The sequence below is a fragment of the Watersipora subatra genome, chromosome 11 (genome assembly GCF_963576615.1).
Source record: "Watersipora subatra chromosome 11, tzWatSuba1.1, whole genome shotgun sequence".
Classification (NCBI taxonomy): domain Eukaryota; kingdom Metazoa; phylum Bryozoa; class Gymnolaemata; order Cheilostomatida; family Watersiporidae; genus Watersipora; species Watersipora subatra.
Genome location: NC_088718.1, coordinates 30,737,782 through 30,764,507, shown reverse-complemented (window position 1 = coordinate 30,764,507; position 26,726 = coordinate 30,737,782). Strand labels below are relative to the sequence as shown.

The 26,726-nt window shown below is 33.9% G+C and overlaps 2 protein-coding genes across 2 annotated transcripts in view; one reads left to right on the top strand and one right to left on the bottom strand.

Moving 5' to 3' along the window:
- The first annotated feature begins 1,739 nt into the window (after positions 1-1,739).
- On the top strand, positions 1,740-2,774 carry LOC137407969 (glycoprotein 3-alpha-L-fucosyltransferase A-like). The gene is made up of 2 exons (XM_068094357.1): positions 1,740-1,837; positions 2,036-2,774. Exons 1-2 carry the CDS (start codon positions 1,740-1,742, stop codon positions 2,772-2,774), a joined length of 837 nt encoding a protein of 278 aa, XP_067950458.1.
- Positions 2,775-19,206: 16,432 nt separating this feature from the next.
- The window catches only part of LOC137407968 (uncharacterized), a 74,644-nt gene continuing 67,124 nt past the window's right edge, over positions 19,207-26,726 (bottom strand). The window contains exons 31-34 of the mRNA XM_068094356.1: positions 26,548-26,643; positions 23,485-23,586; positions 22,601-22,648; positions 19,207-19,678 (exon numbers count right to left, since the gene is read on the bottom strand). Coding sequence (XP_067950457.1) covers positions 19,569-19,678; positions 22,601-22,648; positions 23,485-23,586; positions 26,548-26,643 — 356 coding nt within the window. The 3' untranslated portion in view covers positions 19,207-19,568. The remainder of the gene's footprint in view (positions 19,679-22,600; positions 22,649-23,484; positions 23,587-26,547; positions 26,644-26,726) is intronic.

Here is a 26,726-nt window from a genome sequence, read left to right as displayed (position 1 = left end):
TAAATTGTGGCTCACGTGACAATCCTAAAACTGTCTAACAAAAGTTTGAGGTTCAACTGTTCACAACAGGCTTTGACTGTATAAATTTATCTGATAAATCCCCTATATATCAAAGTAACTAAAATGTAAGCAAAGTGGCTGGCGACTGCGTGCCAGGCTACGTATCTAATCAGGCTGCTGATAGGCAGCGTGTAGTGTATGGCACGAGAGAATAAATATTTACGTAATTACTCTCTGATGATAATAGTTATTCTTTATTTAGAAGAATGCTCGGGTAAAAAAAGGTCCTTGCACAGAAAATTTATTTTTATTTAACATTTACAACATTTACCATTCTAGCTTCTAAACTTCATATCATGTGTAAAGTGCTTTGTTCAGTTAAAATACATTAAAATTAAACATGAACTAAAAAGAAAAAATGAAACAGCTATAAAAGTGTTAGAATGGGAAATAATTCTAATAATGGCTAAATAGTCTGTTTTGCTGCAACGAGTACAACAAAAAATTGTTTGATATTGTTGCAGTTATTACAAACTAAAAAAATAAAATAAAGATCATGATTATGTTAAAGTAATAATATCAATTAGTATTATTACATAGAAGAGTGTGTATGAAAAAGGTTCCTGTTGCAGCAAAGGTTATCCATCAAAACTTTGAATACGATGATAATTGTTCTTCATATAAGATAAGGTAAAATATATTGAAATTACACACGTCTATAAAGCGCACAAAGGTACTTTGTCTGACTGAATGGGGAGAGAATGTAGAGGCAAATGCCGCAAACCCTACTCGAGCGTTTTCATGTGAAAAGGTTTTAGTTTTGCAATTTTAAGTGAATGCCCTTTGGAAAATAAATTTGAAAATGTGTCGTTATAATCACACATTTGAAATTGAAGCAACACATTTCGAAATTACAAAATAAAAAGATAATGATTATAAATTAAAAGCACTTAAAAAAACGTTCGTATTTAATGATTGCGGAACACAAAGTAAGCATCACAAACTCGCTATAAATTAATGTGCTATAATCAGATTGAAGGAAAACTTAGTGTTGCTAGAAAAATGTTTTATAACTGGGGCATCGTAACCCGTAGTCGCTATGTATCAATTAATATATCATTTAGCGAGTGAAATCGAGAAAAGGATATAAAGTATATAGTAAAAGCTATAATATTGTAAGAGCTTTGTAGACTTGTGGTTAGACGATTGGTTTACAAATATGTGGTTGCAATCTTCGTGAGTTCAAACTTATCACGGTGTGAGCTTTTCATTCCAAGATTTTAATAGCTATAGCTGGACACACCGATTTACAGAATTGCAGAATAACATTCACACATACACTGAGATTAATATAGATAGATGATGTAAGGTTGTTGATTGGTGCAGGTGTCAATGTGTCAGGCTACAAAGAATATAACTGTGAATATGAGTACAAAACAATGTTATATCATAGCCTCTAATCATGACTTCGGATGGATGGACAGACAGTAATCGCTCCTATCATAGTAACAATTTTAAGAATTGCTTTTACAGGTAAAGCTGTATGAGAGTTGTCTACAATGGATCAGCTAGTGAAAAAGTTCTGTATCGCTGTAGTATTCTTCATCTGCCTTGCTGTTGTATTACATAGACATACTAACAACTACATGTACAAGGCTTTAGTAAAAAGCCATCAGCGGGAAAAAAGTGAAATATTCTCAACTCAGAGTACAACTGAAGTGATAAAGCAGATGAGTACAATGGAAACACAGTCAAATAGCTCTGAGGAAATAGAGAGGACAGAGCAGGTGAAGCTAATACTGAGCATAGATCAGAGGGGACCATCATTGAGTGAGATGTTAAACTTTAAAGATTGTCAATATTCAAACTGTGTATTCAGACACAGTTTAAATAACACCAATTATGCACAGCAAGCTGATGTTCTCATCTTTGGTCCTAATTTAGAGCAAATAACTCTGCAAGTTCCGGCTGAAGTACGGCAGCGACAACTCTGGTTTGTTTTCAGCATGGAATAACCAGCCTTCTCCCACAACAGATTCAACAAAGTCATCAACTCGTTTAATGGAAGCATGACCTACTCACGAGATTCCATTCCGGCCCACTTTCCTTATGGTTTTATGAAACAAAAAGCTGACAATACTTCAGAGGATGTTGTCGACTACGCTAAAAATAAGACAAAAGGGGCGTATGCTTACGTCTCAAACTGTGACTCTCATCAGTATAATAGACTGGAGGTTATGAGGCTTCTTTTAACATATGTAAATGGAGACATATTCGGAAGCTGCACTAATCAAAGGCCTTGTCCAAGAAAAGGTGATATTACATGTGAAGCGAAGGTGCACTCACAATATCGGTTTTATTTAGCGTTTGAGAACTCTTTATGCAAAGATTACATAACAGAAAAGTTTTGGAAGACTTTAGAAAACAAAGGTTATTTTATTCCTGTAGCTTTCGGTGGTTTATCAATTGAAGAGTATACTGATGTTGCACCTCCCAATTCATTTATTCACGCCTACAACTTTTCATCAATGGAAGCTTTAGGGAAATATCTCCAATATCTAATGAATGATGACGCTGCCTATAACAGGTACCATGAGTGGCGCCACAACTACACAGTAACCAGAGAAACCAACAAGAAGTCTGTTTGTAGTCTTTGTGAAAGTATCAATCATCCTGAGACATTTCAAACTGCCCAGAGTCACCTCTTTGCAGACGAGTGGAATGACCAAAGCACCTGTAAGAACTTGTCAAACAGGAATGTGTCACTTAATTAGCAGTTATTTATGGTGGTAACATTATTTTTTGGGTATATGTATTTGAGCAATCTTTTCACATAAAACATCTCAAATATCTAAGTCAAAAATTATTTCTTCAAAAATAATTTGCAATACCTTATATAATTTTGTAAGTGTCCTTGTATGAGTTTTATAATTAAAGCATGTTGCCAGTAGAAGCAATGTTGTTATTTAAGTACAGATGGTATCATATGTTAGAAGGTATTCATTGAACGCTTTATTGATAAGTTGTAATAATATGTCAGCTGTAATTCTTTTAACGAATCATAATTCAGGTCAAGTGTAATAAGTTTGTAGCTAAAGCACATGGAACTGTAGACAATATCTCTCAGATCCGCCCAAGTATTATAAAAGTATTCAGTCTAGCGGGTAATAACTCTAAGTCATCAATCCAAATAAACTCGTATGATCAGTTGGCTATATATGGCTACACATTATTGAGATTTTGATTTTGTTCTGGCTCCCCAACTCTCATAATTGTTGAGAAATCACCATACTTTTGCCAAACCAGATAAAACTTTAAATGCTTAATATATTAGAAGCATTCAAGATTATGAAATCAAAATAAAGAAATAATACTAATGCTGATCTGTAGTAATGATTATGCTGTTCATAATCATAACTTTCTTTTGCACTTTTATCATTGTGCACTCAGCTCACTCAGTTCTTGATTGGTCTCTCAAAATTAATGAAATGTAATCATCGATAATACTTAGGCAGGATTAGAAAAGCAACAAATTACACAAAATATGTCTATTAAAAAAACATCTTCCTGTTGTTTCATTACTAAACAATGGCAGCTAGTGATTGCCTGTAATCAGTAAATCCTGAACTTCATAAGATTTTTTTATCAGTACTGTGAAGTGTACTGTTGCAAGAGCAGCATAGGACTTATGAGAGTGAACATAATAATGACAGAAATTGCCAATACAAAATGCCAGAAAGTTTTGCTTGCAGCATGACAACACGAGAAGGTTTAATGAGTTGACTTGGGAAAAGAAATCTGAGAAATCGCTTTAAGAAACGAGTATTAGTCTGCTAAAAATTTAACAAAAGCCACCAAGATATCTTTTACACTTGAAGAAATTTTCTTATCAAGTCCTATTATTCTATGAAATCCAAGTAGTAGCGGTACTATTTTAACACAGACACTAAAAACAATAGTTGCTTATTTTTCATTTCAAATTGATTTTAGCAACTGCTTTTATTTTGAGAGAATGGTTGTAAAAAGGCAGCTGTCTAGAAGTAATCTAGAGATGTGTGTAGCTACTATTGCTGACCCTATATCTACAATTATATAAATATCTGTGAATAAACTTTATAATGACTGTTACTAGTATCACTGTATTTTATAATAACTATTATTAGTATCACTGTACTTTATATTGACTATTACTAGCTTCACTGTACTTTATAATGACTATTACTAGTATCACTGTACTTTATAATGACTATTACTACTATCAATGTAATTTATAATGACTATTACTAATATCACTGTACTTTATAATGACTATTACTACTATCACTGTACTTTATAATGACTATTACACTATTATCCCTGTACTTTATACTGACAATTACTAGTATCACTGTATGCATCTCCAGGATTTCTTTCAGCTTTAATCAGACAGCCTGCAGCCCGAGTGCAAACTTTCAATACAAATTGTTACGGTGCTTTCATAACAACAATCCACGATTGCTTTCTTTAAAGGCAGCTGTTGTTAATGCTTGAGAAGGCACATTTATGAGTTTCTAATTAAATCGCTGTTTAAGAGGCAGGTTCTCAAGAACCATGTGAAGTTTTGAAATAAAAACTTTTTGATGAGTTTATGGAAGGCATGGAGCATATACATATGAAGTTTGAACAAAATCAGCCAAAAATGTGACCATGCACAATGCTTACAGAGACAAATTGACACATGCATGCACTGACACAATCACACATTCACACACATGAGCGCATACACAAACATACACATACACACATACACTGTAGGAACCGTTTATTAGTTTAGTGTTCCTAGATTTCAAGCCGAGTCAGGATGGCCTAATCTGTGCTAACCAATGATAGTTGCCGGCGTTGAGTCATAAGCTAAAGTTGTGATTAGCTCATAGCTGTACGTTTCCCTAGCTTTATTAGAAGGCAGCCCAATCTAAACATCTACTTGTCAATTACCATTGGATTATTTACTAGGGATTACAGGTCAGTTGCCTATGCTGTTTTATTTTATTATACCATGTTATATTGTCTTTTGTAACATTTCAGTTGATGTTCAGTTCTTTACTTGCTATCATAAGGTAACTTTCCATGTTTTATTGCATTCATAATTATTAGGTTAAACGGTTGGTATGGGAACAGTACTGAGATGTTCTTTTAGGTTTCACGGTACTCATCAAAAATTGCAACTTGCCTACTAACCCGTGAAATCACGTCTCGTATAATCCTATGCATTGAACAAAAGTACGAGTTACCAACACACCTCTATACACACGTGTTTGCACAGACAAACACGCACACACACACGCACACACACACACACACACACGCATGCACACATGTGCGCATGCAAACATGCCTACACACATGCGCGCACACATGCCAACACACACATTCTGCATTCATGCAGGCATACACACACACACACACACACACACACGCACGCACGCACACACACACAAAAGTACACACACACAAGCACACACAAGCACACATACAAGCACACATACAAGCACACACACAAACACACACCCAATCACACAGACATATAAACACACACGCGCACACACACACAGACACACGCGCACACACGCACACACACGCACACCCATGCGCACACACTCCCACTACTGTTATTATTACCCCCGCTACCATAGTTACTGCTGCTACCACTACCCCTCCTACCACTGGTACTACTACTACTACTACTACTACTACTACTACTACTACTACTCCTACTACCACTGCTACTACTACTCTACTACTACTACTGCTGCTATTACTATTACTATTACTATTACTAATTATACTACAACTTCTATTACTACAACTACCACTACTCCTTCTACAACTACTACTATTATTACTGCAACAACTATTACTACTACTAAGTCTTTGACAGTTAACTAGGCAGACAATTATCTTGCAAAGCTAAAAGACTTGATAACAACAATAACTAATACATAGAATAGAGGAAGAGTAAAAGAGCTTAAAATCTTACGCAAAATGCGATTGATCTCAAGGAAAGACAACTACAATCTGTGATAATCCTAAATCAGTAATCATAGCTTCCTATTTAAAATGCAAAAACACTGACTTTATTTAGCATTTTTCTAACATCATCAGCAGATTTGAACAACCCGAGGATGATTGGAGCTATGTTTTGAATTTCCGTTTGTCCTTATTATTAACCATAAAGATTTTAACAAAATATGCAAAGCCTATAAGACATACTCAAACATAACCAAAAGGAGTGACACTCTGTGTGAGTGTTGTAAAGTGATTTAGTAGTTTAACATTTTCACTCGCTATTTTTACGGATATAAAACTAGGTATTGTGGCCATTATATACTAGTGGACAGCAATCTGAGTAGCTTTCTGTAAAACCATATCTGGTTACCTCCTCAGTTATGGCAGGTACATTTACTCACTTTTTTGCTGCCAGCATAGTCAAGGCAAGCTTCATTTTGCTGTATCGTTCCTCATTTACTCATTGGCCAAAACTGGTTGCTGCCAAAGTCATGACATGACCTTTAACCAATAGCCCTTATGTAGATCTGGTTATCAGCAAGGCTGTCTAAACAAAAGTTAATTGAATTATTACAAACCTGCAGTCAGAACTTTACGATTTTACCTACAAATATTTAGGAAGAGAATAAACAACACAAAGAGTTCTGATTCTGGGTTTGATGCTAATTATTTGATTGTTTTATAAACAACTGAGGCTGGCACTCAGTTAACTCATCATACCGCTCTCTAGTCATGTATATTAGTAGATAGGTAAGTCGTTATGTACGTAGGTACGGTCAAACCTTTTCATACATAGTTAAATTCTTTTGATATTTACTTAACATGTTAAAACTGTTCAGCGTCAAAGAGAGTAATTCAATGAAAATACATTGTATATCATTTCATTCTCTCTAAAATCTAAAAATCTAATAATTTTAGATAGCATTCAAACGAATGTATTTTATAAGCTTACATAACCGAATAAATGTAAAACAAACAAGTTATTTGTTCTAAACGTAATAATTAAAATATTAATAATCAACAAAAAAGGTTTATATTAATAATTTATTGTAGCTACATAAAAAGGCACTGTGCTGCGTGAGTTTGGAGATAGAAATGATTACAATAATAAGTGGCATAGCTTTTTCTAAAATAAACCCGGTGGAGTCCAAACTAATTTAATTTATAATTATTATCAACTCAAATATCAACTCAAATATCAACTCAAATATCAACTCAAATATCAACTCAAAATGATCGAAAGCAAAAACTTGATCAAAATATTTAGAAATTAAATAGGCATAGTTATGTAAGATGCGAGCTAACAGCTTTGATTTGACTCGATGATGAAAAATTACCAAATTTTATTATTTTATTTTTAACTTAAAACTTTAATAATTGCCGAGTTTTATTATTTCTCACCTCTTTATCAGTTTCACTTTATGTGGAACAAGCAAGTGACACAAACCAAGTCTCGTTTGCCACATGCACCATAAATGTAGGTAAACCTTCCTTAAAACATCTGCTAGTGTCCTAAATTGTGGCTCACATGACAATCCTAAAACTGTCTAACAAAATTTGAGGTTCAACTGTTCACAACAGACTTTGACTGTATAAATTTATCTGATAAATCCCCTATATTTCAAAGTAACTAAAATGTAAGCAAAGTGGCTGGTGACTGCGTGCCAGGCTACGTATCTAATCAGGCTGCTGATAGGCAGCGTGTAGTGTATGGCACGAGAGAATAAATATTTACGTAATTACTCTCTGATGATAATAGTTATTCTTTATTTAGAAGAATGCTCGGGTAAAAAAAGGTCCTTGCACAGAAAATTTATTTTTATTTAACATTTACAACATTTACCATTCTAGCTTCTAAACTTCATATCATGTGTAAAGTGCTTTGTTCAGTTAAAATACATTAAAATTAAACATGAACTAAAAAGAAAAAATGAAACAGCTATAAAAGTGTTAGAATGGGAAATAATTCTAATAATGGCTAAATAGTCTGTTTTGCTGCAACGAGTACAACAAAAAATTGTTTGATATTGTTGCAGTTATTACAAACTAAGAAAATAAAATAAAGATCATGATCATGTTAAAGTAATAATATCAATTAGTATTATTACATAGAAGAGTGTGTATGAAAAAGGTTCCTGCTGCAGCAAAAATTATCCATCAAAACTTTGAATACGATGATAATTGTTCTTCATATAAGATAAGGTAAAATATATTGAAATTACACACGTCTATAAAGCGCACAAAGGTACTTTGTCTGACTGAATGGGGAGAGAATGTAGAGGCAAATGCCGCAAACCCTACTCGAGCGTTTTCATGTGAAAAGGTTTTAGTTTTGCAATTTTAAGTGAATGCCCTTTGGAAAATAAATTTGAAAATGTGTCGTTATAATCACACATTTGAAATTGAAACAACACATTTCAAAATTAAAAGCACTTAAAAAAACGTTCGTATTTAATGATTGCGGAACACAAAGTAAGCATCAAAAACTCGCTATAAATTAATGTGCTATAATCAGATTGAAGGAAAACTTAGTGTTGCTGGAAAAATGTTTTATAACTGGGGCATCGTAACCCGTAGTCGCTATGTATCAATTAATATATCATTTAGCGAGTGAAATCGAGAAAAGGGTATAAAGTATATAGTAAAAGCTATAATATCGTAAGAGCTTTGTAGACTTGTGGTTAGACATTTGGTTTACAAATATGTGGTTGCAATCTTCGTGAGTTCAAACTTATCACGGTGTGAGCTTTTCATTCCAAGATTTTAATACCTATAGCTGGACACACTGATTTACAGAATCGCAGAATAACATTCACACATACACTGAGATTAATATAGATAAATTATGTAAGGTTGTTGATTGGTGCAGGTTTCAATGTGTCAGGCTACAAAGAATATAACTGTGAATATGATTACAAAACAATGTTATATCATAACCTCTAAACATGACTTCGGATGGATAGACAGACAGTAATCGCTCCTATCATAGTAATAATTTTAAGAATTGCTTTTACAGGTATAGCTGTATGAGAGTTGTCTACAATGGATCAGCTAGTGAAAAAGTTCTGTATCGCTGTAGTATTCTTCATCTGCCTTGCTGTTGTATTACATAGACATACTAACAACTACATGTACAAGGCTTTAGTAAAAAGCCATCAGCGGGAAAAAAGTGAAATATTCTCAACTCAGAGTACAACTGAAGTGATAAAGCAGATGAGTACAATGGAAACACAGTCAAATAGCTCTGAGGAAATAGAGAGGACAGAGCAGGTGAAGCTAATACTGAGCATAGATCAGAGTGGACCATCGTTGAGTGAGATGTTGAACTTTAAAGATTGTCAATATTCAAACTGTGTATTCAGACACAGTTTAAATAACACCAATTATGCACAGCAAGCTGATGTTCTCATCTTTGGTCCTAATTTAGAGCAAATAACTCTGCAAGTTCCGGCTGAAGTACGGCAGCGACAACTCTGGTTTGTTTTCAGCATGGAATCACCAGCCTTTTCCCACAACAGATTCAACAAAGTCATCAACTCGTTTAATGGAAGCATGACCTACTCACGAGATTCCATTCCGGCCCACTTTCCTTATGGTTTTATGAAACAAAAAGCTGACAATACTTCAGAGGATGTTGTTGACTACGCTAAAAATAAGACAAAAGGGGCGTATGCTTACGTCTCAAACTGTGACTCTCATCAGTATAATAGACTGGAGGTTATGAGGCTTTTTTTAACATATGTAAATGGAGACATATTCGGAAGCTGCACTAATCAAAGGCCTTGTCCAAGAAAAGGTGATAATACATGTGAAGCAAAGGTGCACTCACAATATCGGTTTTATTTAGCGTTTGAGAACTCTTTATGCAAAGATTACATAACAGAAAAGTTTTGGAAGACTTTAGAAAACAAAGGTTATTTTATTCCTGTAGCTTTCGGTGGTTTATCAATTGAAGAGTATACTGATGTTGCACCTCCCAATTCATTTATTCACGCCTACAACTTCTCATCAATGGAAGCTTTAGGGAAATATCTCCAATATCTAATGAATGATGACGCTGCCTATAACAGGTACCATGAGTGGCGCCACAACTACACAGTAACCAGAGAAACCAACAAGAAGTCTGTTTGTAGTCTTTGTGAACGTATCAATCATCCTGAGACATTTCAAACTGCCCAGAGTCACCTCTTTGCAGACGAATGGAATGACCAGAGCACCTGTAAGAACTTGTCAAACAGGAATGTGTCACTTAATCAGCAGTTATTTATGGTGGTAACATTATTTTTAGGTATATGTATTTGAGCAATCTTTTCACATAAAACATCTCAAATATCTAAGTCAAAAATTATTTCTTCAAAAATAATTTGCAATACCTTATATAATTTTGTAAGTGTCCTTGTATGAGTTTTATATTTAAAGCATGTTGCCAGTAGAAGCAATGTTGTTATTTAAGTACAGATGATATCATATGTTAGAAGGTATTCATTGAACACTTTACTGATAAGTTGTAATAATATGTCAGCTGTAATTCTTTTAACGAAGCATAATTCAGGTCAAGTGTAATGAGTTTGTAGCTAAAGCACATGGAACTGTAGACAATATCGCTCAGATTAGCCCAAGTATTATAAAAGTATTCAGTCTAGCGGGTAATAACTCTAAGTCATCAATCCAAATAAACTCGTATGATCAGTTGGCTATATATGGCTACACATTATTGAGATTTTGATTTTGTTCTGGCTCCCTAACTTTCATAATTGTTGAGAAATCACCATACTTTTGCCAAACCAGATAAAACTTTAAATGCTCAATATATTAGAAGCATTCAAGATTATGAAATCAAAATAAAAAATAATACAATTGTTGACCTGTAGTAATCATAACTTTCTTTTGTAATTTCATCATCGTGCACTCAGCTCACGCAGTTTTGGATTGGTCTCTCAAAATTAATGAAATATAATCATCGATAATACTTAGGCAGGATTAGAAAAGCAACAAATTACACAAAGTATGTCTATTAAAAAAACATCTTCCTGTTGTTTCACTACTACACAATGGCAGCTAGTGATTGCCTGTAATCAGTAAATCCTGAACTTCATAAGATTTTTTTATCAGTACTGTGAAGTGTACTGTTTCAAGAGCAGCATAGGCCTTATGAGAGTGAACATAATAATGACAGAAATTGCCAATACAAAATGCCAGAAAGTTTTGCTTGCAACGTGACAACACGAGAAGGTTTAATGAGTTGACTTGGGAAAAGAAATCTGAGAAATCGCTTTAAGAAACGAGTATTAGTCTGCTAAAAATTTAACAAAAGCCACCAAAATATCTTTTACACTTGAAGAAATTTTCTTATCAAGTATTTACATATACATATACATATACATCTCATATACATATACATTTACATAACATATACTCTCTAGAAATTAGATTATATATATATATTTACACTGCAGAAAAAACTATATAGTTAGATTCATCCACATATATATCCAATAGGGTGCAGAAGTTGGGGCGGGGCTTGGTGCTAGGATCGACTCGTGGCGGGTTTGGGGCGCTGCTCGCTGTCCTTTGCGGTTGGACTGTGACCGGGGAATGACGGGGGCGTGCAAATGCTACTTGGTGCTCCCAAAATACTCCTTTAACAAGGATGGCCTTCCCGGGCAAAACCAAATCTTGAGTACTCAACATGAAATAACATAAAATAAAATAATGTACATGTCCTATCAGTAGAGACAAGTGTAGAGTAACTCTTTACACAATCATTATTACAGGTTAATATGATTTCTCAAATCATACTATATAAGATCATTTACTCAAGTAAAGTATCGAGTTTTCGCGCTCGCATGGATGTGTAACAGGGATATAACTTGTGCCAGACATCCAGGCACACATGGAGTCAGTGCAATGGTTCGACCCTCGTCGTTTGTTGGTCTCGTGTCCTCCCGTATTGGACCTTGCTGCGCTGCAGGCTTGTCTCGGGTGGGTCTTGGGGCCGGGCACCGCAATCTACACTGACGCGCAAATTCAAGGATATTTTAAGAAGACAATCTGTCATTATCATTTATCCCTTAATTACATTTATATCTATATTTTTAAATAGTGTTAAGGTCTTTCCTCGGCCTGCAAAAAGAGGCTCTTTGTTTAATTCAATAAAGAAATATATATATATATATCTTATCAAGTCCTATTATTCTATGAGATCCAAGTAGTAGCAGTACTATTTTAACACAGACACCAAAAACAATAGTTGCTTATTTTTCATTTCAAATTGATTTTAGCAACTGCTTTTATTTTGAGAGAATGGTTGTAAAAAGGCAGCTGTCTAGAAGTAATCTAGAGATGTGTGCGGCTACTATTGCTGACCCCATATCTTCAATTATATAAATATCTGTGAATAAACTTTATAATGACTGTTACTAGTATCACTGTACTTTATAATAACTATTATTAGTATCACTGTACTTTATATTGACTATTACTAGCTTCACTGTACTTTATAATGACTATTACTAGTATCACTGTACTTTATAATGACTATTACTACTATCACTGTAATTTATAATGACTATTACTAGTATCATTGTACTTTATAATGACTATTACTAGTATCACTGTACTTTATAATGACTATTACTACTATCACTGTACTTTATAATGACTATTACTACTATCACTGTACTTTATAATGACTATTACACTAGTATCCCTGTACTTTATACTGATTATTACTAGTATCACTGTATGCATCTCCAGGATTTCTTTCAGCTTTAACCAGACAGCCTGCAGCCCGATTGCAAACTTTCAATACAAATTGTTACGGTGCTTTCATAACAACAATCCACGATTGCTTTCTTTAAAGGCAGCTGTTCTGAATGCATGGGAAGGCACATTTATGAGTTTCTAATTAAATCGCTGTTTAAGAGGCAGGTTCTCAAGAACCATGTGAAGTTTTGAAATAAAAACTTTTTGAAGAGTTTATTGAAGGCATGGAGCATATGCGCATGAAGTTTGAGCAAAATCAGCCAAAAACGTGGCATGCATAATGCTTACAGAGACAAATTGACACATGCATGCACGGACACAATCACACATTCACACACATGCGCACACATAAACATGCGCACAAATGCGTACACACAGATACACTGCAGCTAAAGTTTATTAGTTTAGTGTTCCTAGATTTCATGCTGAGTCAGGATGGCCTAATACGTGCTAACCAATGATACTTGAACAGCGTTGAGTCATAAGCTAAAGTTGTGATTAGCTCATAGCTGTACGTTTCACTAGCTTTATTAGAAGGCAGCCCAATCTAAACATCTACTTGTCAATTACCATTGGATTATTTACTAGAGATTACAGGTCAGTTGCCTATGCTGATTTATTTTATTATACCATGTTATATTGTCTTTTGTAACATTTCAGTTGATGTTCGGTACTTTTACTTGCTATCATACTGTAATTTTTCATGTTTTATTGCATTCATAAATACTGTGCTAAACGAGTTGGTATGGAAATAGAACTGAGATGTTCTTTTAGGTTTCACGGTACTCATTAAAAATTGGGACCTGCCTAATAACCAGTGAAATCACGTCATGTATAATCCTATGCATTGACCAAAGTTGAGAGTTTACAACACACCTCTATACACACACGTGTGCACACACACACGCACACACACGCACACGCACGCACGCACACACACACACACAGACAACGATTGCCGTTTATATAGTAGATTATTGTTTCACTAAATCATAGGAATTAAACCATGAGATTTGTTAGACAAGGGTTCATAACTAGTAATGTCTTTTCCTGTTCATTATTCAACCCAAACTAAGTACATGTCAACTCACCAGGATAACGCTCAACCAAAATTTGTTAAGCAAAATATATGTTAAACGGTATATCATCAAGATAACATAGTAATATAATTTATTTTGCCTAAACACCCTCTCATATTATATCTTTAACCAAAATTCAGCTAATTTTATTTCACATACTAAATCTTACACAAACAGTCTAGCAGCATTCCCTATGATTTTCAGAAGAACAACGGTAATAAGTGCAAGCTAGATACCTTTTAATACAATGACTGAACCTTGTGTAGATACTTCCTGTTGTAATAAAGATGATCTGATACAAAATATATATATAGTAAGTAATATAATATAGTAATATGTTATAATATAATATATAATATAGTAAATGCACACACAATATCCACTTCTACAATATTTATATTCTAAACACGTAGACCAGTAGCACAGAGTATGTGATATTATACAAGATAGTCAATAGACACTTGTTATTGTTGCATGTATAATGTATAGAATCCCCTCCATTTTAAAAATGTAAACTGTTCTGTATTGTATACTGGTAATTTTTCAGCAATTTATAAAGAGAAAAATTTCCTAGATTGAGATAAACAGGGGAACACACCAGCACTGCGATTAACTTAGAACCACATAGGAAATAAACTATTAGTGATCAACTTTGTGTTGTTTTAAAACAAATCATCACTTTAAATTTTGTAAATATCTTGCAAATTCTGCTGCAATAGAAAGATTTTGCTTCAACATTCCACCTAATTCTTCATGACTTTTTATGAAAGAGAATAGATTATAATGAACTGTAGTTCTGTTTATGCCATAAGAAGCTCTTACAGGTTGACTTGCAACAAAATTCACATTACAGTCATTTGATATCGAAAGATTCACCATGCCTCACTATGTTGTATCGTAGACGCAAAATATGTAGGAATGTGATTAAAAGCTCTTAAAAGCTAAAAAACGAACAGTTAATCGCAGTTACAAAGACCGCCGTAGTTTAGATTCTCTTTCTAAAACAGCTCAAATGTGACGTAGTTGTGGTAGATGGTTTCTGTTTACACTTTCATGCAACCTTATTCGTCGAAATATTTTTTTCAAATATACTTCACACATTCAATAAAACCATGTCTATTGTTCTTACGCGTCTGTTTTATCATGATTGTAATGCTGTCACTTTTAGCAGTGATATCTTATAACTTACCGTAAAAATTAATTTAGTTTTTTAACCTTAGCTCGAAGGAGTACATATCATTGTCTGATAATCAAGACGAGCCTGTTGGTCACCTGTGATAATCGAAAAGTGCTCCACAAATTATTTGCAAAGTATTGGGTCACATGATCAGATTACTACTTGACGATTTGATCAAGCCGAAACAAAACTGTAAAGTAGCAAACATTTATATTTGATACGGGGTCTTCGGTAAAACCCGAAGTGTTTGTCATAAACTAGTACTACGATAAGTTTTATATTGAGCTTTTTATTGGCCTTTCAATTCACGTAAGAACATCACGTGACAAAACAATAACCAAACTGTCATGACTACGTCAGAGATATAAACAGATTCCAATCTACGGCGGCTTTTCGTTTTTGAGCTTTTAAGAGCTTATAATCACATTTCCACATATTTGGCACCTACAACACAACAGAGTAAGACATGGTAAATCTTTTGATACCAAATAACGGTAATGTAAATTTTGTTGCAGGTCAACCTTTAAGCTTTGGATCAACTACGCAACTAGTTGGAAAAGCCACACTGATTATCAATATCAAGATTAGTCAAGTCAGCTTCTGACTGAATCTGATAAAAATACAGAAGTCACATTAATATATAAAGTTTACATAAGCATGTCTTTTTAACAATCATTCATAGTAAGACACATTGTCATGATACATAGTATTAAGCACAATCTACAGGATTTTTCTTCATACGGAAGAGCTATTTGACAAATCTCTTCATACTTGGCTGGCGATATTTTCTATCTATGCTATCATTTAGGGCATATTTGGTTAAAATAAAGAAATTTAAATTTTGAATCGCAAAGCAATACATGTATTTGTTTTATTTTTTTATATAAAACTGCAGGTTGAGCAAATAGGCCCCTGAGTTTATCTGCTAAAAATGCAAAATTAACTATAGAAAAAACCAATGTTTCAAGCGCTGACAGAAACAACAAGCGAACCTATTTATAAGTTATTTGATATAAACTCAACTTCCCAATCTTAATACATGCGTAAAAAGACATTGATAAAAATGCAAAATAACATGATGAACATGCCACAAAACACCTGTGGTAAAAGCAGAGAAAGATGAATTTATTGTAAAATTAGATCTTCTTTATGATGCCTGCTGATGAGAGGTTAAAGAACTTTCGCACTATAAAATAGTCCTCAAGGTGGCTTTACAAACCAATCAGTGATCAGTGCTAAAATCTAAAGTCATTATAATGATGGATAATATCAAGGTTTGTAAAGAACCTCAAAATCTAAGGTCGTTAGCACAATGACGGACAATAGAACCGATTGTGGCCCCCCCCCCCCCCCCCCCCCCCCCCCCCCGATTGTCGCAAATCCTAAACACCGACCAATTTCTGACTAAATTTGATAGCAAATATGATATAACTCTGAATACTTAACTTAAAATAACTGTGGAACAATTCATTTATGTCCAATTCAACGCAATTTGAAATCTTGAAAAACAGCCTGCTGTTGAGGTAAAATAATAGTATAAGATTGACAATGTAAAATGGGGGTGCAAATAAAAGGACACATATAAGATAAAGGACATATATAAGATAAAGGACATATATAAGATAAAGGACATATATAAGATAAAGGACATATATAAGATAAAGGACATATATAAGATAAAGGACATATATAAGATAAAGGACATATATAAGATAAAGGACATATATAAGATAAAGGACATATATAAGATAAAGGACATATATAAGATAAAGGACATATATAAGATAAAGGACATATATAAGATAAAGGACATATATAAGATAAAGGACATATATAAGATAAAGGACATATATAAGATAAAGGACATATATAAGATAAAGGACATATATAAGATAAAGGACATATATAAGATAAAGGACATATATAAGATAAAGGACATATATAAGATAAAGGACATATATAAGATAAAGGACATATATAAGATAAAGGACACATATAAAATAAAGGACATATATAAGATAAAGGACATATATAAGATAAAGGACATATATAGGATAAAGGACATATATAAGATAAAGAACATATATAAGAATAATGATTATAAGATTGATAGTTATGCTGGATGATGGAGTTTGTTAACAAAACTCGTAAGGATGCACAACCAATAATTGATTTGTGAATGTGCACCGAGGGAAATCATTAACGGGAACTAACAAAGCTAGTCTTTGAACACTTCTAAAAGCAAACACATGTCTGACGCACGCGTACTGATGAACTTATTTCCCAAGTTTGAAGTTTTTATATTGTAAAGCTACCCTGTGCATGCAACCATCTTTATCCAGAAACACTTATTGTACTTAGACTATGAAGTACTTGCCTCACAACGTGTTTGAGTTGGCAACTGCAGCGACATCACCTGGTTTAAAAGTTGACTTGCAACAAAATTCATATTACAGTAATTTGGTATCAAAAGATTCACCATGTCTTACTCTGCTGTGTTGTAGGTGCAAAATACATAGAAATTTGATTACAAGCTCTTAAAAGCTTAAAAGCAAACAGTTAATCACAGCCATCACAAAAATGCCATAGATTAAAACTTTTGAAAAATGTAACTTTTAAAAAATGTGACCGGTAGTCGAAAAAATACAATATACCGACATCTAAGCCTATATAACCACAGCCACGACCCAAAAACATCCTCAACAATATTATTATAAACATAAACAAGCAGATAAGCACACTTCCAGCAAGCAGAACAAATTAGACAAAATGAAACAACCAGACCATGACAAACAAAGTGGCTAGAAACCATTTTCTCTGCTTACAGCTCAAATTTTCTACCAGTCTGAAAAAAGACATTCAAATGGTTTCCAGGTACAGAGAACACCCTTTGCATAAAATACTTAACAAACACACTGTGAAAGTCAGCTACTCATAGTAAGTACACAGAACAACAAACTCGTCAAAGAAAAATATAGTAAACCAAACATAACATGCAATTGCAGACAAAAAACAAACAGTCGCTAGAAAACAAAGGCATCTCCAACACATAATTTAAACATAACTTAATAAATAAAACGGACAAGAAAACAGAATCATATATTGAATACTGCGCAACAGAATTTAAATCTTGATACAGAAACCGCAAAATTTGCCGATTCTACAACAACTGAACAAAATGCTGCAATTTATTTCGCTTAGAAAAATGGTACATGATATTGGAATCAGAACTACTAACACTAAATAAAAGGAGTGAATGGACATCATCCTGCAAGTATCCATGGAGTTATCTTATCATGAGAATTCATAAGCACCACCTACTCCCCAGCACCACAATCATAAATGGAATTTTAAAGCTGTAGAAAATAAATTACATGTTAGAGTTGTAGTACTGAATAATAAATAGAAAAAGGAAATCAAATTCAAAATGAACGCAACTACTAAAATTAAAATGTATCTTTTCTCTTTTTCTATGCTATTTTTGTTTCGATTTTCAAGTTTTATTATTTTTTGTTTGTTGTTAAATTTTGTTTTCATTTGTTTCAACTGCTGCATGTATCATTGTCTTCGCTTGCCTATTTTAGTCCATGTTCACTAACAGCAGTGGTGGTAGACTGTTTTGTAAATGATCAATTTATTGATATTTGTTTTGTCTTTTTTAAAGCATATAAAGTAAATAATATCAAAGTGGAGAATAAAAATGGCAAAAAATTTCTGAGCAATTATTTTCGATGTATTCAGAAATTTTATGTAATTTTTCAATGATGCACTTTTTTGGATGACGGCATTATGGTTGTCTCCTGCAAATATATGCAAGGCCTTGCAGATTTAGAAGCATCTTCCAAAAGTCCTAGAAATATTCCTACGAAAAGACAGTTCATAACTTGGAAATTTTTTATGTCGAGTGTCTTGTGAGTGGAGTCTCTACTGTCTATTGCATGTGAAACTAAGTTGTACCATAGTTAATTTTCATTATTTTGTCTCACAATACCAACAGCATCACTAGCTATTGAATGCTGATACTTGCAGGCACAAAAATACTATAATGAACATTACAATTATCGTGCGATCTTACTTTAATTTTATTACAAAATTAGCAACAAATATATTAAATCCGTAACTAAGTTATAACTTGTGAATGATGCTAATGGATGGAATGAAAACGTGTAACTGCACACAAAATACAAAGCTTTAAAAATCCAATGAATATCTTAAAAAATACAATGGAAGGAATGTGATGAACTAAAGGCACAGAAAAATATAGTACAAGGCTGTTATTGGCTCAGTCAATGTAGAATCAATCCCGCAGCAATTGAAAATCTGTAAAATTACTGCATTAAAACAATCCATGCTACAAACCTGTGCTTTATCGCTATATAAATTTGGAATACAGTAGAAACGTATTTGAAACTGCGAAATAAAAATTACGAACTATCTATAAGAAATCATTTCAAATATTTAGTAATTATTAAAACGAAAAGCTGATCTAAAATTGAAAGTCTCTAAATATCATAAGCCGGAGGATTTTCTTCATGCTTCTTGCAGATGTACTGTTCTGGAACTCTCTCACTCTGTCCATTGGGCAATGCAACCATTCCCCCGTCTCGCTTATCTACAGTAAAAATATCACCTCGGCTGCTCTCCATATTTCAAGAAGCAGTAAGGTTGCAAGTAGTAATTTACAACATTAACTTCTCCGCATGTACATGTAAGTTACTACTTACCGGTACATGCGGAGAAGCAAAACCAAAATAAGTAGATCACTAATATGATCATACATGTGCTTATAGAATTCTGGGTAAAAAGAACAGAAAAATTGACACCGTTGGATATAGTCAGCACCCAGTAAATAGGTTTCTCTATTTTAATGAAATATTTGCTTTGATAATTGTAATAAAAATATCATGGTTGTTTAATTTTGGGCTAAATAACTTCCAATCTATATATATATAAAATAAAGTGTTTAGGTGTCATCGTTCGTATGTCCAGTTGATAACGATGGATTAAAATACGCATGCTGACAGTCCACTGCACCGTGAGAGATCATGGTGTAATGATTACATACACAATTATGCTGAAACATGGGAAGGTGTTTGCATGTAATAGTGGTGGCACGATTGGCTTCATATCTGCGCATCCGAATGTACGGGATTGATTCCCATGATTTGCAACATTTTTTGTCCTAATGCTCTTAGTTGGCTTCAGACATACATGGCTCTTATTATAGTAAAATTAACTAATTAATTATTATTAGTAAATTTAAAACTGTTTTAAATCTAACAAATGTGTAGCACAAGAAGAAACGTTTTTCGACAGTCTGTTTTAGATATGCCTCGAGTCTTCAGATATTAGAATTATGCATTGACCGACCAGACACAGAAATGAACAAACACCATTTTAAAGTTGAAATGGTAAACGTTGTATATGTTAAATAAAAATAAATTTTCTTTGTACAAGCTTTTTGGTTACCCGTGCAACGTGGGACATTCATCTAGTACATATAGTAGTAACAATAATAATTAATTAATTTATTATTAATTAAATTAATAATAATAACATAGCCAATGGCAACTACATTAAATTCCTTTCACTGTTTATAAGCCATTTTAAATCTTGAACGAAAATGTTGCATAAGATAAAAGAAAACATTTTCAACAATCTGTTTTAGGTATGTCTTGAGCTTTCATTCAAATATATGAACTATGCAATGGCTAGACACACACACAAATAAACAAATACCTCAAGTTAAAAGTTAGAATGGTAAATGTTGTATATATGATGAATAAAAACAAATTGTCAATGCAAAAACCTTTTTATTACCAATGTCAAGCATTCGCCTAGTAAAGTTATTATAGACAAGTCAATATTACCTTATCTATGAGCAGACCAATTGTTGAACATAAAATATTTAACTGAGTGTGATATCAAACATATTAGAGTGTCTCAAAAGTGGAAGAGTGTAGAAGAGTATTGATGAGTATTCAATGATACAATTATGATAGGAGTGTGCGGAGTCCCAGAGGTGTGAGGAAATAGGAATAGGAAATTTACCATGTTAGTGCTGAATCACTGTATCTGATAGCCTGTGGATTGAAGATAATGTAAAATTCCAGGTTACATTCTAGGGCTAGTCTTAAAATAAAACAGAGTTGGCCGATAAATTTTTTTAGGTACATTTTTGATGGACAAAGATAACAAAAAATGCTATGACATGAATGATAAGTTTGGCAAGAACAGACAACACCCAACTAACATGCTTTTTACCCTAAATAAATACATGTACAATGGTCCATTTTAGGTTGATAAAAAGGCTAATTAGTAGCTATTCGAATAAGAGGTAGCTCATGGGAGGTAGAAATGCATACGAACACATCTTTCATAAAATAACAAATAAGAGAGCTGAACATAAAGTATGTCTTCACATATTAGATAAGTTTAAAGGTTGACTTGCAACAAAATTCACATTACAGTTATTTGGTATCAGAAGATTCACCATGTCTTACTCTGTTGTGTTGTAAGTGCCAAATGTGTCGAAAAGTGATTACAAGCTCTCAAAAGCTCAAAAACGAAAAGCCGCCATAGATTGGAATCTATTTATTTCTCTGACGTAGTCATGACAGCTTGGTTATTGTCTTGTCACGTGATGTTTTCACGTGAATTGAAGGGCCAATAAAAAGCTCAATATAAACTTATGGTAACACTAGTTTATGACAAACACTTCAGGTTTTACCGAAAACCCCGTATCACATATAGATGCTCACTACTTTACAGTTTTGTTTCGGCCTGGTCTAATCGGCAAGTCATAATCTGATCATGTGACCCAATAATTCGCAAATAATTTCTGCAGCACTTTTCGATTATCACAAGTGACCAACAGGCTCGTCATGATTATCAGACAATGATATGTACTCCTTCGAGCTAAGGTTAAAAAATTACATGAATTTTTACGATAAGTTATAAGATATCACTGCTAAAAGTGACAGCATTACAATGACGATAAAACAGACGCGTAAAAACAATAGACATGGTTTTATTGAATGCGTGAAGTACATTTGTGAAAATATTTCGACGAATAAGGTTGCATGAAAGTGTAAACAGAAACCATCCTGTAAACACTACAGCCCATTTGAGCCGTTTTGGAAAGAGAATCCAAACTACGGCGGTCTCGTGTGGCTGCGATTAACTGTTCGTTTTTTAGCTTTTAAGAGCTTGTAATCACATTCCCATATATTTCACACCTACAACACAACAGAGTAAGACATGGTGAATCTTTTGATATCAAATAACTGTAATGTGAATTTTGTTGCAAGTCAACCTTTAAGTTTTAACTAAAAAAGAAAGGTCGTTAATAGTAACATGTTCCTTAAATTTATAAAGATAAGTTGTTGGTTAGAGGTTTACTGTTTATTGGCACGCTAAATTACATGAAGCTCCTTATAATTATTTTAATAAAAAACCAACCAAGGTTTTAGCTCCGTATGTCTTAATTTACAAGAAATGTTATACCGCAAACATAAAACACAATGTAGCTTACTTTTGGTAGATTTGTCACCTTTCTTTGACCTCTTGGTTTTCTTGGATCCTAGAAATATAATATAATTATTGTAAAGCCTCCAATATAAGTGAATGATTAATACAATTATAACTAATCCCAAGCCAGGAACGAAGGGTCTTCTTTTACCAGCATTACAAAAGTAACTTAAAATTTCAAATGCTCCGTTTTTTGAAAACTAACGGATAAATGTATTTAAAAAAGCAACAATAAAACAATAAACTAAGAAAAACAATAAGCATGATTATAAATAAAATACGATTATGAAATAGAATATATAAAACATTAAATATGAGCATCTGAAGTGTGTTCTGTATGACCAATGATAACCTCGGGCGTATAGATATACTATCATACTACATACTATATACTTGTGACAACCATCCTTGTTGAAGTTTGTTTCAAGCGATGAATCATCACTAACATTATCATTATATCGATTACCATTCATAATAATAATATAACTCATTATATTTCCTACCATCATGCAGATTTTCTCTTTAACAAAAGAGCCAAACTCAAGGTTGTCTTCTCCTAACTTCACATTACCGACACTTATAGTACGCGCATACATCTGAACCGGTTTGGATTCCAGTTCAGATACATGCTAATACACCCCGCTGATATGAAAAGAATGAAAGTAACTTTCAAATAGCACATTTTCTCTCATGAAACGCACTAAAATTTAATACAAACTTGATAACCATAAGCTGCCATAATAACCCTGTTCTGAAGAAGTGCAGTAGAAACCCAAAAGTGCAAAAGTACATAGCAAAACTGCACTAGTTAATAAATGCTAGGACTATGTAGGTCGATTACTCATCTACAATAACTGTGACATAAGGGAGACAGATAAGCGAACTAACCTTTTCCAGCGTGCTTTCTAGGATTTGTCACATCATTGAACTGGCTGAAATACCCATTCTCATATGCACCGCTGTGATGGAGAGCAGTGGTTGTGGTAGCACCTTCAACATATGGCAACAATATGAAGGTCAGACCTTCAACCGGTCAGTATGACACCATTTGTGACATGACAATGTGACACGCATATGCTTCAATATCATGTCATTCAGCGTGATTCAAATGTAGTCAGCTTATTGATATACAGTAACGAATTAATGATTGTCAAAAGTGCTATTTAATTTTGCTTAATAGAATCTATAAACAACTACCTGCAAACACCAAACAAGTTATATCAATTTTATCCAACATTGAGAGGCTGAGATGGCAGCAAATGATTACATTCCTTATTTTAATTTAGTAACCCCCAGGTTAAGAGTGAGCAACTCCTTGCTTGAGAGTGAGCAACTCCTAGCATAAAAGTTGACTTGCAACAAAATTGACATTACAGTTATTTGGTATCAAAAGATTCACCATGTCTTACTCTGCTGTGTTGTAGGTGCAAAATATGTGAAAATTTGATTACAAGCTCTTGAAAACTCAAAATTAAACAGCTAATCACTGCCATCACAAAAAAAACGCTGTAGATTAGAACTTTTGAAAAACATAACTTTGAAAAAAAAAATGATTGGTAGTCGAAGAAATATGATATATCAATATTTAGGCCTATATAAACACTGCCACTACCAAAAACCGTCATAAACAAAATTATTATAAACATAAACAAACAGCTAAGCACACTTCCATTGAGCAAAAAAAAGACAAAATGAAATAGCCAGACCATGACAAACAAAGTGGCTAGAAACCTTTTTCTCTGCTTACAGCTCAAATTTTCAACCAGTCTGAAAAAAAGATATTCAAATGGTTTCTAGGTCCTTCTACAAAGAACACCCTTTGCAAAAATCCTTAACAAACACGCTGTGAAAGTCAGTTACTCATAGTAAATACACAGAGCAACAAACCCGCTCAAGAAAAATACCGTAAAATAAAAAGAGGTTTCGTAATACACAATGTTCAAACTGATCTCTAAAGGATGACCAGCACTTTCTTATGATGAAGACTTTACCAATTCTCAGAGCTATCCATTCAAAACTTGTAATCTAGACATACGAATAGACTACTACTGTACCAAACTGGACAGTAAAAGCCGAAACGAAGTCTATAAATGAGAAAATTTGATAGTTTCTCATCAAAGGGTTGGCATAAACTTGTGTGCGTGTGAAACCCAAATGAGAGTAAGCTGAGTAACGGAAGTGGTGGCAATAGGAAAAGAAGTACATAAGGTACAACTAATAGGCTGGTGACGTAAGAGAGAATATTTAAAATAAAATAACTAGTCAAACCTTCTATAATTCTCCCCGAGCCATCAAGTGGTGGATTTGGAACAAGCTCAAAATCATCCCAGTCACTCGAATCATGTTCTGAACTAGATGAACCCCCGAGCCTTAACCGAGCAGAACTCGGAGGATCACTTTCTCTGTGACTAGCAACTGCATCTGAACATTTTGCTATATTGTATATTTGATGCTCTTTGTTATCTTTATTGGCTAACTCTCCCAACTTCAAAATAGCTGATCTCGGAGACTTTGAAAATTCTTTAAGCTCTAAATCATCCTGCAAGACTTTATCTTGCTGCTGAGCACCATAATTGGTACTCGTTGAAATAGTCTTCTGACTAGTGTCTTTATTTATCACTCCAAAATCTTGGAATGACCTATCTTTGGTAATTGATCCATTATTGGAAGGTATTGGTAAGCCCGATATCAAAGATTTTTGTTGAGTCAGATAAGCTAGTGAAGAAGAGTGTTCAAGGGTGGCTGATTTGTTTTTAAAGACTCCAGATACACTCGGTTGCTGTTCGTCTAAGTGGGACTCAGCATTCACGTTACTGCTATCACCTAGGAAGTCAACATTATTTGTTGTGACATGAACTTTTTCCTTGTCACTAGTATCTTGATTGAAACTACTTTTGCCTTGCTGTTGTTCTATATTAGTTTTGTCCAATTCAATACTTCTAGATGAATAAGTTAGTTCGTCGCCCGAAGACATCTTATCACTTTTTTGTTGAACAGAGCTCAGTGTTTGACCTAAATCATGTCGTTCACTCTGTTCACTAACTATAACACACTCTTCTTTATGGGTTACTTGATTTTGATTATGGGAGGGCTGAATCGCCTCACTAGGTATACGAGCTGCCTCTCTAGTACACTTAGACCCCCTTCTAGGCGAGTGACACGCCACCAAATTGACAAGAGGAAGTTTGAGCAAATTTCCATCACCACCAACTTGATGGAAATGTAGTTCTAAATTCAAAACATAAATACTGAATTAGCGAAAATGATGCATTGGATTGATAATACTGAGTGAGACTAAAATCACTTTAGCTGGAACAAAGAAACATCACTACAGAAGCAAAAGATGCAACACTAATAAATGTAATAGCTTGTAAGCTTCTGAAACCAATTCTTCACGAGTACCTATAAATTAACTCTGTACTTCCTTGTATCCAAAACATGACTGAGAGTCATGGTACTTGAGGTTAAATTAAGGCAAGAGCATATAGACTTGACCATAAAACAGCATGACTTCTTTCAACATTATGTAAGTAAAATGGGGAGACTAAAGTTAAAGATCGACCAAAAGATATCGAGAACCACTGCATTCGTCGTAGATCATACCTAGGACGAATGCAGTAGTAAATCACTGGCATCTGATCGTTTAAAAAATGAATTATTTAGGATGCTCCCTGGTTGAAATGATTTGGGTGTAAAAATGGGCGATGTAAAGGCGATTAGCACCTAATTACTTTTAGTGAACTTTTCAGGTGCGCTACAAATATACATAGACTACATCAAAGGCCTGTCAGTATCTCTATGTTAGTTCATATAGACAATAACACATACGGTCTACCTATGACTGCCCAACATTTGGAGACATCAATATATACTACATAGATACATGTAAAAAAATTTCTTAGTTAATTTATTGGCAGTAGATGTAATAATATCCAAACCCACAATTCCTACCTCCGGTGCTGAAATTGTCCATGTAAGGTTGTCGATAATAGTAACCAGGGTATTGATCCACAGGTGGTGTGTAATCTGGTCCGGTTTCGGCAAGACCTAAAAATACAACCACCATTAACACCATGACCAAGTATTAAAATACTCTGGATTCCAGACAAATGAAAAATGCAGGATGCGCA